Consider the following 15,841-nt stretch of genomic DNA (forward strand, 5'->3'; position numbering starts at 1 on the left):
GACTTTCATCAAAATATAGCTGTTTGCTGCTTTGGCTGTCTTTGTCAGGGGATGAGTGCAAGGGGCTATTGATCAGCCCCTTGCTGGCATCACTCCCTCTTAAACTTTTCACTGGGTACTCTTTTGAACTATTTTTTCCCCCACCGTATACATGTATTTTTTAAACGTTAATGTGCTAATTTCTATTGAAGCAATGTGGATTTTTCTGAAAGTTTTAATGTTTTAATAAGCTTTTTATTGAAATGTTAATGTACGTACAAAAGAGTGCCCGAATCATAAGTGTGCATCTAGATGAACTGTAGCACACCAGGCTGCCACGCCCTGGACCAAGCAGTAGCCTTGACCTGTGGCCTCTCCCCGGCACTGCTGCCCCAACCCGCAAAATAGCTACTTTCCCAGTTCCTGATGTAGATTTGTTCTGCCTGGTTTTGACTTCTATAAAATACAGCACATTCTATTTAGCCTGGCTTCTTTGGTTCAGTATTACAGAACACATCCATGTTCTTGTCTATGGCAGACATTGATTTATCGTCATTGTTGAGTTCCATTATATGACTGTGTCACCATTTTTCCATTGATGAGTAAAATGATTTCCTATTTTTGGCTGTTATCCCACGGCCCTGAACACTAGGTCTGGATATGGGACTTGCAGGTATGCAGGGGCACATGCACTTCTGCTGGAGGATCCCTGGGTGGGGTGGAGACTCCAGGGCACCTGTGCTCTGCTTCAGTGTGGAGTAGTTGGAGTGTATTGCTTAGAACAAAAGAGATGAGACACTAACACTGTGTGTATATTCTAAATCATATATCAGTGAAGAAATGTGATGTTTGCAACATCTTCTCTGGGGATGCTAACCCCCTAAGTCATTATTACCATACATGTAAGCACCTCACCTAGATCTGCACTCCATCTAGCAGTGAGAAATTCCACCATAATCTACACACCATAATATCAATGTGTCTAGAAGTCAGATCCTCTATGTGTGAACCAAGACAATGCCTGGCGAACAAGACAGCTGGGCTTTCAGGTCTCTGCACCATGGGGAGGTGTGTAAGGCCATTCTTGAATTACTATAAAGAAATCTCTGAGACTGGATGATTTACAAAGAAATTTACAAAGAAATGTTGAATTGACTCGCAGTTCTGTGGGCTGTACAGGAAGCTTGGTGCTGGCATCTGCTCCTCTTCTGGGATGCCTCAAGGAGTTTTTACTCACGGCAGAAGATGAAGTAGGAACAGGCATCTCACATGGCAGAACAGGAGCAAGATAGAGAGTGGGTAGGAAAGGTGTCACAAATTTGAACAACCAAATCCCATGAAAACTCACTATCATAAGGTGAGAACCAACCCAAGAAGGATCCTCTCTCATGACCAAAGTACCTCCCACAAGGTCCCACTTCCAACCTTGTGAATTACATTTCAACATGAGATTTAGTTTAGCATCCAAACTATACCATTATTCCCCTGGTCTCTAAAGTCTCATGTTCTTCTCACATGGCAAAATACAATAATGTCTTCCTAACAATCCCCAAAACTCTTAACTCATTCCAGCATCAACTCAGTCGAAGTCCACAGTTCAGAGTCTCATTTGAGATAAGGCAAGTCCCTTTCACCTATAGGCCAGTAAAGTAAAAAACAAGTTATTTACTTCCAAAATACACTGGTAGTACAGACATTGGGTAAATATTCCCATTCCAAGAGAGAAAAGCTGCCATAAAAAAAGGGCTACAGATGTCATGGAAGTTCGAAACCCCGCAGGGCATTCATTAAATGTTAAAGCTCCAAAATAATCTTTTTTTGACTCCGTCTCCCACATCCAGGGCACACTGATGTAAAGGGCAGGCTACCAAGGCTGAGGGCAGTTCTACCCATTTGGCTATGCAGGGTTCGGCCCCTGTGGCTACTCTCATAGGCTGTTAAGTGCCTATGAGCTTTTCCAGGTGTAGGATACAATCTGCCAGTGGATCTACCATTCTGGAATACAGAGGACAGTGACCTCCTTCCCACACCTGCACTAGGCAGTGCCCCAGTGGGGACTCGGTCTGGGGCCTCCAACCCCACATTTCCCCTCCACGCTGACCTAGTAGAGGTTCTGTGGGAGGGTTCTGCCCCCACAACAGGCTTCTGCCTTAGCGCCCAGGCTTTTCCATACATCCTCTGAAATCTAGGTGGAGGTTGTTGAGGCTCCAGCACTCTTGCATTCTGTAGTGCTGCAGGTTTAACACCACATGGAAGCTTCCAAGGCTTATCATGTCTTTTGCTCCCCAAAACTGTGGCATAGCATTATCTGGAGCCTCTTGAGCCAAGGCTGGAGCTGAATCAGCCATGAGGTTGCAAGGACTCTGGGGCCCTAGGACAGACCCAGCAAGCCATTCAGTTCACCTAGGCCTCAGGACCTGTAATGTGAGAGGCTGCCTCAGAGATATCTGAAATGCCTTTGAGGTCTTTTTCCCATTGTCTTGGCATCAACACTTGGCTCCTCTTTAGTTACGCAAATATCTCTAGCAAGTGATTGTTTCGCAGCCCACTTGGATTCTTTTCAGGAAGAACGGATGTTATTTTCTACCATATAGTCAAGCTGAAAATTTTTCAGTCTTCTATGCTCTGCTTTCCTTTTAAATATAAATTCCAAATTAAAGTCATTTCTTTGATCTCACATCTGAGTATAGGCTGTAGACACAGCCAGGCCACCTCTTGAACTCTTTCTGCCTAGACATTTTTTTCTGCCAGATACTCTAAATGATTGTTCTGAAGTTCCAACTTCCACAGATTCCTAGAACATGAAGAAAATTCAGCCAAACTCTTTCCTAAGGCATAACATGGGAGATACTTGCCCCAGTTCCCAATAAGTTATTCACTTTCCATCTGAGATGTTGACAGCCTATACTTCATTGTTCCTAACACCATCAGCATTTTGATCACAGCCATTTAACCAGTTTCTATAAAGTCTGAAGCATTTTCTAATCTTCCTGTTGTGAACCCCCAAAATTGGACACAGGTCTCAGTTAACTCAGAAAGCTTATTTTGCCAAGGTTGAGGAGGCACATCTGTGACACAGCCTCAGGAGATCCTGATGACATGTGTCCAAGGTGGTAGGGGTACAGCTTGGTTTTATACATTTTAGGGAGACATGAGACATCAATCAACATGTGTAAGATGTACATCAGTTCAGTTTGGAAAGGTGGAACAGCTCCAGGTGAAGGCAGGACAACTTGAAGCGGGGAATGGGCTTCCAGTCTTAGATAGATAAGAGACACATGGTTGCATTCTTTTGAGCTTCTGATGAGCCTCTCCAAAAGGAGGCAATCAGATATGTGTTTCTCTCAGTGAGCAGAGGGGAGACTTTCAATAGACTGGGAGGCAGGTTTGCTCTAAGCAGTTCCCAGGTTGAGTGGGGTCCCAAGATTTATTTTCCTTTCACACTGTCTTCTCCTGAGCCCCCCAAACCCTTCCAACTTCTGGCCATGACTGAGTTCCACAGCTGCTTTTGTACTGTCAGGTATCTTTTAGCAATACTTTATTTACCAATTATCTGTGTTAGGACATTGTTGCATTGCTACAAAGAAATTTGTTGGGAAATTTACAAACAAAAGAGGTTGAATTGGCTTATGGTTCTGCAGGCTGTACAAGAGTCGTGGTGCCTGCATTTGCTTGGCTTCTGAGGACACCTCAAGGGGATTTTACTTGGGTGGAACATGAAGTGGGAGCAGACATCTCTCATGGCAGAGTGGGAGCAAGAAAGAGAGTAAGCAGGGAGGTTCCACACATCTAAACAATCAGATATTGCAAGAACTCACTCACTGTCATGAGGACAGCACCAAGCCTCGCGGAATCCTCTCCGATGACCCAACCACCACCCACCAGGTGCCACATGCAACATTGGGGATTACGTTTCAACAGGAGATTGAGAGAGGACACACATCCACACTATATCAGGAGGTGTGTGCCTTGCAACCATCGGGATGCTGCAGGACTGCCCTATGGTCCCTACACAGCTGCTTAGTAAGAACCATTCACTCCAAGGAACCTGTGCCCTGTGCTCAATGATGGGGATTCAGGAGCTGTATCCTCTCTGGCCTGGCAGAGTCCCCTAAGCAGAGACCTGTGTATGGTCTCGGCAGGTGCTTCCTCCCAGGGCCCTCCCGAGGGAGAAACCAAACCTTCCTCCTCCTCAATCTGGAGTGTGAGCTAAGCTTCAGCTCCAGGGCTCAGGGAGGGGCTGGGCAGTCCTTGGATGGAAACATATTTGCATGAGCAGCCTCTCCTCTGGCAGAGGATGGAGAAGAAGAGGAGACCTGGGGCAGCTCAGGCCCACTGCTAGGGCTCAGGGGCTGTGTCCACCATGGCCTGGACTCTTCTCCTTCTCGTGCTCCTCTCTCACTGCACAGGTAGGGAAAGTCCTTATAAACTGAGTCTCAGTGTCCAACCTACACCATCCCCTGTGGCTCAGACCTACAAGAAGCTTTACCCTGGGAACTGCCTTATCACACATGATGTCTGTGTTTTCGGGTTCCCTCTCCCAGCCTGTGCTGACTCAGCCATCTTCCCATTCTGCATCTTCTGGAGCATCAGTCAGACTCACCTGCATGCTGAGCAGTGGCTTCAGTGTTGGGGACTTCTGGATAAGGTGGTACCAACAAAAGCCAGGGAACCCTCCCCGGTATCTCCTGTACTACCACTCAGACTCCAATAAGGGCCAAGGCTCTGGAGTTCCCAGCCGCTTCTCTGGATCCAACGATGCATCAGCCAATGCAGGGATTCTGCGTATCTCTGGGCTCCAGCCTGAGGATGAGGCTGACTATTACTGTGGTACGTGGCACAACAACTCTAAGACTCACACAGTGCTCCAGACCTATGAGGAAGTAAGACAAAACCCTCCCCTCTACTCTCCTGGCCTAGTGAAATCACCCCTGCTGGTGGCTCTGACCAAATCTAGCTCGGGGTGACATCTGTTGTCTCATCAACAGCACTGGAGTTCCCATGGAGAAGTGGGTCTAGCAAAGTCCTACCTTGCTGGCGTTTCACAGGCAGACATCCCTTGCTCAGGGGTAAAATCTCTCAGTGTTGACATTGAAGAAGGCAAGAAGGCTGGGTTGGGGTTCATCTCAGCTCAGAGTCTAGAAGTGACTCAGAGATGCTGCTGGTCTGAGAGTTTTAATATGAGCCTTGGGATACAATACAGGGATGCAGATGGGAATTGTATTCTCTATGTCAGTAATGAACCATCAGTAATTGAAAAGTCAATACATTGAAAATAGCATAAAGCATGAAATACTTTAGGATAAGTATGACAAAAATTGTTTTACACATTAGAAGTCCTAAAACATTGTTTAGATGCAGGTCTTAAGACCTGAGTAAATGCACAGATAATCCTTTTTTTTTTTTTTTTTTGAGGCAGAGTTTCACTCTTGTTGCCCAGGCTGGAGTGCAATGGCATGATCTCGGATCTCGGCTCACCACAACCTCCACCTCCTGGGTTCAAGCGATTCTCCTGCCTCAGCCTCCCGAGTAGCTGGGATTACAGGCATGTGCCACCACGCCCGGCTAATTTTTGTATTTTTAGTAGAGATGGGGTTTCTCCATGTTGGTCAGGCTGGTCTCGAACACCTGATCTCCGGTGATCTGCCCGCCTCGGCCTCCCGAAGTGCTGGGATTACAGGCGTGAGCCAATGCGCCCAGCCCAGATAACCCTTTTTTTTTTTTTTTTTTTTTTTGAGCAGGAGTCTCGCTCTGTCGTCCAGGCTGCAGTGCAGTGGCGCGATCTCGACTCACTGCAACCTCTGCCTCCCAGTTGAAGTGATTCTCCTGCCTCAGCCTCCCTAGTAGCTGGGACTACAGGCATGTGCCACCATGCCCGGCTAATTTTTTTTTTTTTTTCTGTAGTGATGGGGTTTCACCGTGTTTGGTCTTGATCTCTTGACCTTATGATCCGCCTGCCTTGGCCTCTCAAACTGCTGGGATTACAGGCATGAGCCACCGCGCCTGGCCCCAGATAACCCTTTTTATGTGAGAGTGTAGAGAATAATGTGAGGATGAATAATGTGAAGAATGTGAGGATGGCTGGGTTGAGACTGTGTTGTCACCTGCAGTGTGCACCTGAGGTGACATGGTTCTGAACATCACTTTCCCCAGTGAAGGCCCGAGTGACCTATCACTTGCTTCTCAAAATTCAGGAACTAGGTGACTCTAGGAGAGTGCACAGGAAGCTTTCTGCATATTCTTTCAAGAGATTTCGAGGTCACTGACTCTTTTTCCAAGACTTAAACACAAAATCCACATCCATCATTCTTGCATAAAGAGACCATTCTTTTTTTTTTTTTTGAGATGGAGTCTCGCTCTGTTGCCCAAGCTGGAGTGCAGTGGCATGATCTCGGCTCACTGCAAGCTCTGCCTTCTGGGTTCACGCCCTTCTGCCTCAGCCTCCCAAGTAGCTGGGACTACAGGCACCCGCCGCCATGCCCGGCTAATTTTTTGTATTTTTTAGTGGAGATGGGGTTTCAACATGTTGGCCAGAATGGTCTTGATCTCTTGACCTCGTGATCCGCCCGCCTTGGCCTCCCAAAGTGCTGGGATTACAGGCGTGAGCCACTGCACCCGGCCCAAGATGGGGTTTCATCATGTTGACCTGGCTGGTCTCAAACTCCCAATCTCAAGTGATCCACTCACCTCAGCCTTCCAAAGTGCTGGGATTACAGGCGTGAGCCACAGTGACCGGCCTAGTACATTGTTTAAATGGTGCATGTAAAACCTCATGGTACTACAACTGCCTGGTGACAGACTCACCAGAGTAAATAACTATCCTGCTGTTCTCCAACCACATGGGATTCCCCAAACAAAGATTTGTTGAGTCCAAGATGCATCATGCCAGAACTCTTGCAGTCATACACATAATTTGTTTCATTTTAATAAATACGGTTATCTTTTTTCTTCAGTTTATTGTTTTTAATGTATCATCTTCTAGGTTTCATTACACATCAAAGATGAATAATTTCTTTCATCTTTAAGACATGCTGAAAACACTCATTAGTGATTTTGAACAGTATTATTTCCTAAACATCCTAGTTGGAATGGTTGATCCTAAAAGCTACCATATGTCAGGCTCACCTGAGTGCACACTCTGGTCTAAACAAGCTAAAGTTTTAATTCTTCCGTCTTCAAATACTGAGCATATTTGCTTGTTTTGCTCTTTAGCAAAACTGCAAAGTCATTCGCCAGGATCTCCTGCAGACTGGCATTCAGTGATAGAGAACAGACTCCTAGGTGAGATCCCTGGTCACAGGATCCCGATGACTATGACTGCAAGTCTGGAAAAGAAGAGACAGAACAAAGATTTACCAGCATAACCCTCTGAGAATGTGCCCCGGCCATCCTGGAGGGAAGAGCTCCCTATCGACCCAGCACTGCAGAATCCACAGAGGAAGGAGAGCTCTGGCCACCAGGGAGCAGCCACACAACAGGAGAGGACCCGGTGTCCCCACAGGTGAGTAAATGAGTCCATGGGGCTGGTCAGTGCTCTCGATTTCATTCTGCCATAACAGGACTTTGTGTAGTCACCACCTGAGTCGTATACAGTGAACAGCCAAGGAGACATGGACAGATTCACCCCTGAGGAACCCAGTGGAATGTGAAGTCTGCCCTGAGGTCACGAAGAAAAGACTCGGGGGGCTGCCTGGCCTGGCCCTGATGGAGGGGGCCGTGGACAGAACAACGGGGAGGCAGGGGTGTCTCTGAGAGGCTCTGGTCACCTTGTCATACAATGGTGGTGTACAATGTCGCACCATGGACACTAGGGGGCGCCTGCGCACCATTCCTGAGAAGACTGGGTGTGATGAGAGCAGGACCAGCGCCACCTGTCCTGCTTGGTGCCCTATGCTTAGGGCTCACAGACGTCAACTCTCCACCCCCTGGGACCACACAGCCCCACCCCTGGCACTCCCTGACATCCTCAGGCAGAGGAGCTTGACCCAGGGCCCAGGGTCGGATCAGAAAGCTGGAGGGTCTGATTTGCATGGATGGACCCTCCTCCTCTCAGAGTATAAAGAGGGGCAGGGAGAGACTTGGGGAAGCTCTGCTTCAGCTGTGAGCACAGAAGGCAGGACTCGGGACAATCATCATCATGACCTGCTCCCCTCTCCTCCTCACCCTTCTCATTCACTGCACAGGTGCCCAGACATAGGGTCAGGGGAGGTGTCCAGGAAGCCCATGAGGCCCTGCTTTCTCCTTCTCTCTCTAGACCAAGAATCACCGTGTCTGTGTTTCTCCCACTTCCAGGGTCCTGGGCCCAGTCTGTGTTGACCCAGCCGCCCTCAGTGTCTGCGGCCCCAGGACAGAAGGTCACCATCTCCTGCTCTGGAAGCAGCTCCAACATTGGGAATAATTATGTATCCTGGTACCAGCAGCTCCCAGGAACAGCCCCCAAAATCCTCATTTATGACAATAATAAGCGACCCTCAGGGATTTCTGACCGATTCTCTGGCTCCAAGTCTGGCACGTCAGCCACCCTGGGCATCACCGGACTCCAGACTGGGGACGAGGCCGATTATTACTGCGGAACATGGGATAGCAGTCTGAGTGCTGGCACAGTGCTCCAGGCCAATGGGGAACTGAGACAAGAACCCCCTTCCTCCTCCCCCAGGAGGGTGAGTGCCTGCAGCTGCTGCTCACGCCTGACCTGTAGCTCCTGCTGCTGCAGGTTCTCCCATGGGCCACAGGGCAGCCAGGGCCCTGCCTAGGAGTGGAGGCTCCACCACTTTTGTCCTCAGAGTCAGGAACAGGGACTCCAGGAATGAGAATATCCTGCTCCTGCAGCTTGGGACACAGGGTCTCTGCACTGACATCCTGGGCTGAGGTGGCAGGTCCAGCTGTGTCTTCACAGTCCTTCCTGTGCCTGCCCATGGTGTGGGGAGGGAGGGAGGGGGGGAGGGGGTGTGGGCCTTTGAGCTTCACTAGAGACCTGAGGGAGCAGAGGTGCTCCCGAAGACCTGGACTCCTTCCCTCACCCTCCTCCCATCACTCTCCTCACTGTAGCTATGGCCAGGTGAGGGCTCAGGGCTACTTGAGGACCTTGCTCAGCCCAGGGCCTCCATCCCAGGCATTGTTTCCAAACTCTGTAAGGGCTGTCTCTGAATCTGTAGAAACAGTTATTTCTATGTGCCCAGGACTGGGTTAGAGGGTACCAACCCCACCCCTTGCAAACTGCTCCTCACCTCTTAGTGCCCCAGTGAGGAGAAGAAAGAGTTAGAAATCAGGAATCTACTCAGGGCTCCCCTCTCTCCTCTCTCCCAGCCTCCCCTGGCTTTCTCTTTCTACAGAAACACCAAGGAGGCAGCCACCGAGGATGAGGGGAGGCCCAGGCATTATACCAGGCAGCGGAGCCAGCCAGTCCCCCCAGATGGTGGAGGGAGGTGGTGGAGGTGTCTGGGACCAGAAAATAGTGAGGACCCTCTTACTAAAGTGAGGACGGGTGGCATAAACTGAGGCCCAGATGGTGGGCCAGATCTCCTGAGCCATCTACTCATTTCTTCGTGTGTTCCAGTTTGGGTAAGAATAGACTAAAAAAAAAAAAAAAAAAAAAAGGCTTTGAAGAGGTTCCTTTCCACAGATAAGAATTCGTAGAGGATTATTGCCCACTCAGGCATTGAGGGGAGGCTGAGCCTCACTCTCAGGCCAATAGAACTGGGGGCTCTCAAGGGAATTTGATTGTACTGAAGCTTCCAGACTCTGACATCTAAGACTTATGCCCTCGTAGCCGAACCCAGCACTGATACCAAAATGGATGAAGGCTGATAGATAAGCCTAGAATATTCTAGCTGGCACCATCTTGTGGAAAAGAGAATCAAGGTAAAATATTGATGTGATAAGGTGGCATCGCACAGTGAGGGGAGGAGAGCTTGCGTGGGGGAGGGTAGAGGAGCCATTAGAGGGTTGGACAAGGAGGACACAGAGTCTGAGGTAAGTTTGTGAGGAAAACTCCAGATGCTTCAGAGAAGATGGACAAGGAGGTAGGCAGTGTGAAGGCCGTGGGACCAGCTCTGGTCACCGGGAGAGAGTGGTCAGATTCAGCGACAGTGTCTGGGGAGGAGGGACTGAAGCCTGGGTGAGGGGAGAGGCTCAAGGCTGGCCTTAGGACCTGAGTGGGGCACAGTGATCACACTGCTGGGGGGTCCTTCAAGTGCAAGGGGGCTGCAGGAAGGCTTGAGCTCATTGTCACAATGAAAACTCGGAGAACAGCTCCCCAGCCTTGTTCAAAGGTGTCACAGGACTTTTTCCTCTCCACATGGCAACGGGGAGAGGAAAACTTATCTCTGAGATATATGAGATGTTAGTTCTCCATAACCTCTCCTGTCCCCTGGCTGAATTCCTATTTGGAAACAAAATGACTCTCCAGTTTTATATATGACATCCTCACTAAAAAAAAGTTCCAGAACGAGAAAGATCTGCCCTCCCTGACCCACTGGTGAGGAATCTCAGCCTTCAGGACAACCAGACTAAATCATTCATGCCATCTCCCATGACAGCATCATGGGGACCAGGGAGTCTACCTTATGGGTTTGGGCCACACACTGCCTGTCCCTAGCATTGCAGCTGGGGACACTTACATGCTGAACTCATGGCTGGGAGATCTGAGGTCCAGACATGACAGGAAAAGGAAAAAGACCAGGAGCTCTGCCTAAGTAGCCCCCCTGTGTGAATCACTCTACCCTCCACCCTCATCTTCAGTTCGTGATGGGTATTGTCTTGTGAAAACTGACAGCTGGGCTGGGACACAGGCAAGAGAGTCTCTAACCCACAAATCTCCATCGTGGGCTCTCTGGCCTTTCTGATATTCTTTTCACTCATGAATTCTGGGCCAAGACACATCCATGCTCATCAAGAAGGCATTGATAGGAGAATCAGGTAGCCTCCAGAGAGACAGGAAGCAGATAAACACCCTCATGTTGGCCTCCTAAGCCCAGAGGAGGAAAAAAAAAGTTGGAAGGGAAGAAGTTCAAGAAGCCACACTAGAAGCCACCGATTACCATCACCTCAGCACCTGTCCTCCATCTGCCCCTCTTTCAAGTGAGGACCAGACTCAGGGGACAGCACCTGCACCTCCCCCTCTGTCCATGCACTGTGTAGGGAGCCTCCTTCTGCTCTCATCTCAAGGTGGCTGCTCCGCCAGGTCAGCCCTATCACTGCTAAGAGTCTTCCCTGGGTCCTGGTCACAGGGTCTGGGATCAGCAGCAACCTGGCTTTGATTCAGCTCTGACCCTGCCCCTTCAGGACACAAAGCCCACTATTAAAGGGATAACTGAACTCTCCTAGTTCACTCAACCTTAGATTTTCCTTCTCAGTGTCCTTCTAGAAAGTGCTGCCTCTACTAAATGATTTCATGTTATTTCCTCAGGTCTAGAGCTATTTGATTTCCAAAATTCTATACTCACTCTTCTGTTCTCATTCCCGGTCATGGCTCATTTTCCCTCAGCAGCTAATGATGCTAATCATGTATCTATCCCCCATTGTCACAAAAAAGAGAGATGGAAGAGTTCCTTAGATAAATACAGGGTTAGCAAAGAAAAGTTTCATTACCTCTTAAGAATTACTCCAAGATCTGGCCGGGCGTGGTGGCTCACGCCTGTAATCCTAGCACTTTGGGAGTACATGGTAGACAGGTCACGAGATCAGGAGATCGAGACCATCCTGGCTAACATGGTGAAAACCCATCTCTACTAAAAATACAAAAAATTAGCCGGGCATGGTGGTGGGCACTTGTAGTCCCAGCTACTCAGGAGGCTGAGGCAGGAGAACAGCGTGAACCCGGGAGGTGGAGCTTGCAGGGAGCCGAGATCATGCCTCTGCACTCCAGCCTGGGCAACAGAGCGAGACTCCGTCTCAAAAAAAAAAAAAAAAAAAAAGAATTACTCCGAGATCTAAGAAAATTAATTCCAGTTCTTCAACAGTTTACTCCTCAGAAACAACAGCATGAATACATTAGGTAGTGAATGTTCTTGGTCTTCTCAATGAATAACCTCTGAAAGGTTCAGAGTATATGTTTCAAAAAGGTAAGTGCATAACTTTCACAAAAATGTAGTATTAACATGTCAACAATTTTAATTGGTATATATATTTCTGAAAAAAAAAGCAGTATGATGGTAAAAGAAATGTAAAAAAGCCTTTGTAAAACACAGTGCTTACAGTCCACCAGGATAGCACCTGTGAAGCAAATTTCCTTTGCTGAAGATACACCACCTTTTAGAATAATAGCATGATTGTTTGAATTTGTCTTCTCTCACAGCAATCTAAAAATTAACATGATCCCATTTATGTGAAATATCTAGAAATATTCCTGTACATGTGGACATTCCCATCGCACACCTCCCGTCCAGGCTGTCCTAAAGTGGCATCTCCTCTTCTTCTGCTCATGTTCTCCCCCTCTTCCTCACCTCTCCTGCTGACACGTGGCTCCTCCCTGCCTTCCTCTCCAGTAGCCCCAGCAGATCAGGCCCAACCAGTGAACAAGCTCCTGGACTTCTTGGATTTCTGAGGACTTGCCCTGCCAGGGTGTCTTTCCCAATCACAATCTCTCCTTCCCGGGAGTCCACTTCTCCTAGATCCTGTTATTTATCTAATGTTATTCATCTGTATCTACTTGGTGGACTTCCCTACATCTTCACCTGAACCCCAGGAATCTTCAGGTCATGTCCATATGCCCTTAGTTCTCCTGGAGTCCCTTCTTCCTTCCCCTGTGATCCCACCAAGTGGAGATCTCTTCTCAGACCCTGGAGTGCAGCAGGGACTTCTCTGGTCTCTGCCCCAGGGATTAAGGGGGTGGAATTGAGGACTCCTGTGCCCCTCCTATGCCTGTGTTTTCATCAGGGTCAGCTGCACAAGGTAGGGATTAGGCTGTCTAGATCAACATGCCATTTCCAACACTGAGCTCTATGCCCAGCAAAAGATACGTGCTCAGTAACTACTTGACAGAGACCTACCTCTTATCACATGGGACACATTATACTGGACCCAGGATGGGGCTGAACTGGAAGAAGTAGCTGTGGACCTGCTCCTGTCTCTGTTCTCACTCTAAGAGCTGATGGGGCATCCACCAGGAAGAGCATTGCTGGGCAGGGAAGGGACCATGGGCAACCTTGTCCTGTATGTGAGGCACAGCTCAGCCCGGTCACAAGATCCCGATGAATATGACTGCAATTTTGGGGAAGCAGAGAACAAAGATTGACCAGAATAACCCTCTGGGAATGTGCCCTGGGCATCCTAGAGAAAAGAGCTCCCTTTAGATTCAGCGCTCCAGGGTCCACAGAGGAAGGAGAGCCCTGGCCACCAGGGAGGAGCCACATGAGAGGACCCGGCGTCCCCACATGGGGGGAAGTGAGTTCATGAGAGTCGATCCCTGCTCTGGGTTTGATTCTGACCTACGAGGACATTGTGTAGTCACCACCTGAGTCCTCTACAATAAACAGAGCGCCACGGACAGATTCATCCCTGAAGAGCCCAGTACAGTGGGAGGACTGCCCTGAGGTCACAGGGAGGAAACACAGGCACCACCTGGCCTGGCCCTGAGAGGGGGCAGTGGACAGAACAGCGCGGAGGCAGTGGGGTCTCTAGAGGCTCTGGTCACCTTGTCATACAATGGTTTGTCTCGGTCTGGACACCAGGGGGCGCTTAGAAACCATTCCTGAGAAGTCTGGGGGTGATCAGCGCAGAACCAGCCACCTGCCATACTTGCTGTCCTCTGATCAGGGCTCACAGCTGCTTCCTTACCACCCCCTGGGACCACACAGCCCCACCCCTGCCACCCCCTGACATCCTCAGGCATAGGGACCTGACCCAAGGCCCAGGGTGGGATTAGAAAGCTGGGGGTCTGATTTGCATGGATGGACCCTCCCACTCTCCGAGTATGAAGAGGGGCAGGGAGAGATTTGGGGAAGCTCTGCTTCAGCTGTGGGCACAGGAGGCAGCACTCAGGACAATCTCCAGCATGGCCTGGTCTCCTCTCCTCCTCACTCTCCTCGCTCACTGCACAGGTGACTGGATACAGATCGAGGGGAGGGTCCCTGGGAAGCCTATGGATTCTTGCTTTCTCCTCTTGTCTCTAGAAGCAGAATCATGATGCCTGTGTCTCTCCCACTTCCAGGGTCCTGGGCCCAGTCTGTGCTGACGCAGCCACCCTCAGTGTCTGGGGCCCCAGGGCAGAGGGTCACCATCTCCTGCACTGGGAGCAGCTCCAACATCGGGGCAGGTTATGATGTACACTGGTACCAGCAGCTTCCAGGAACAGCCCCCAAACTCCTCATCTATGAAAATAATAAGCGGCCCTCAGGGGTTTCTGACCAATTCTCTGGCTCCAAGTCTGGCACCTCAGCCTCCCTGGCCATCACTGGACTCCAGTCTGAGGATGAGGCTGATTATTACTGCGAAGCATGGGATAACAGCCTGAATGCTCACACAGTGCTCCAGGCCCAGGGGGAGGTGAGAGAAGAACCCCTTTCCTCCTCTACCAGGAGGGTGAGCGCTCAGCTGCTACTGCTCAGGCGTGGCCTGTGGCTTCTGCTGCTGCAGCTTCCCCCATGGTCCAGGGGCATCCAGGGCCCTGCCTCAGAGTAGAGGCTTCTCTTTTTTTCTGTTCTGAGAATCATGTACAGCAGCTCCTTCCTAGGAACAGGGCCTCCAGGGACCAGAACATGCAGCTCTTTGTACCTTGGGACACAGGGTCTCTGCAGTGAAGTCCTGGGCTGAGGTGTCAGGTCCAGCTGTGTCATCACAAACCTGATGCAGAAAGTGTGTCTCCATCAACCTCATTTCCTGATTTCTGGAAGTTCTGACTGTTGGCTTTCTGTCCCTGCTCCTCAGGGTGAATCGCTTGGCTTCTTTCCTCCCCAGCCTATTCTTTTTAATAAAACTATTTCCAAGGAGGAATAATGTCCATACGAGAAAACACCTATATTTATAATATACCATGACACCCATTTTGGCATGTTTCTGGATCCTTGAAAGCATCACCACCACCGAGCTATGCAAGCTGTGACCAACCCCAGCAGCTCCTCATGACCCTTTGTCATCTCCCTTTCTACCCCAGTGCCCTCCCGGGAAGCCACAGATCTTCCTCTGTCATTACCGTTTGGTTTCCATTTTCTGGAAGGTATCAGTGTTCACAAACATTCTCTTGCCATTTGTTGAGGCTTCTTTCACTCCGCACACTTGTTTTGAGATTGTCCCTGTTGTTGCTGAATGACATCTCATCCCATAAAGGGCTCATCAGTACCTTTGAGGGCCCCTAGCCATTTTGCCTTTCATGCCCATTCCTGCATTTGTATATACACATATAGAATCCAGGGTAGCCTATATTCCTTTTAATCTGAATTTTAAAAAATCAATACATTTTCTGGGGCCCCTAACAGTGTCGAGTCCCGTAGGCATTTGATCTTCTCTCTCCAGTGATGCTCAGCCCTACTTGCATCTCATGCGATTATACTCACTTCTCGCCATTATTCAACAATTTTGTTTTATTCTCTTGGTTTTAAATAGGCAATACACAAACAAGATGCCACATGAGAACTATGGAAAGCACTTCCCCCTCCTACATCCTGTCTCCTGGCTTGTTGGTTTCTCTCAGCTGAAGTGACCAGGGATGCTGACATTTATGTTCCCTCCCAGCCAGGATCTGTGTGTAGAAACAAGGGGGTCTGTCTGTGTCTGTGTGGGCAACCACATTATGTTTTCTTTAGTACCACTACAACCTTACTATTGACAAACAACTTTTTAATTCCTGAGACTGTGACTTCATGTAATCCTGACAACAGCCTGATTATTGCTTTTGAGGCAGTGGTCCTGATTGGAGAGGAACTGT

At 49.2% G+C, this 15,841-nt stretch overlaps 3 gene segments (V, D, J or C); all 3 read left to right on the forward strand.

The window, feature by feature from the left end:
• The first annotated feature begins 4,342 nt into the window (after window positions 1-4,342).
• LOC101144125 (immunoglobulin lambda variable 5-52-like) lies at window positions 4,343-4,946 on the forward strand. The segment is given in 2 exon segments: window positions 4,343-4,385; window positions 4,507-4,946. Coding segments are annotated over 2 exon segments (483 nt in total).
• Window positions 4,947-8,072: 3,126 nt separating this feature from the next.
• Window positions 8,073-8,732, forward strand: LOC101143384 (immunoglobulin lambda variable 1-51-like). The segment is given in 2 exon segments: window positions 8,073-8,162; window positions 8,272-8,732. Coding segments are annotated over 2 exon segments (507 nt in total).
• Window positions 8,733-13,896: 5,164 nt separating this feature from the next.
• On the forward strand, window positions 13,897-14,598 carry LOC109024545 (probable non-functional immunoglobulin lambda variable 1-50). The segment is given in 2 exon segments: window positions 13,897-14,018; window positions 14,129-14,598. Coding segments are annotated over 2 exon segments (516 nt in total).
• The last annotated feature ends 1,243 nt before the right edge of the window (window positions 14,599-15,841 follow it).

Source organism: Gorilla gorilla, chromosome 23, assembly GCF_029281585.2.
Source record: "Gorilla gorilla gorilla isolate KB3781 chromosome 23, NHGRI_mGorGor1-v2.1_pri, whole genome shotgun sequence".
NCBI lineage: Eukaryota > Metazoa > Chordata > Mammalia > Primates > Hominidae > Gorilla > Gorilla gorilla.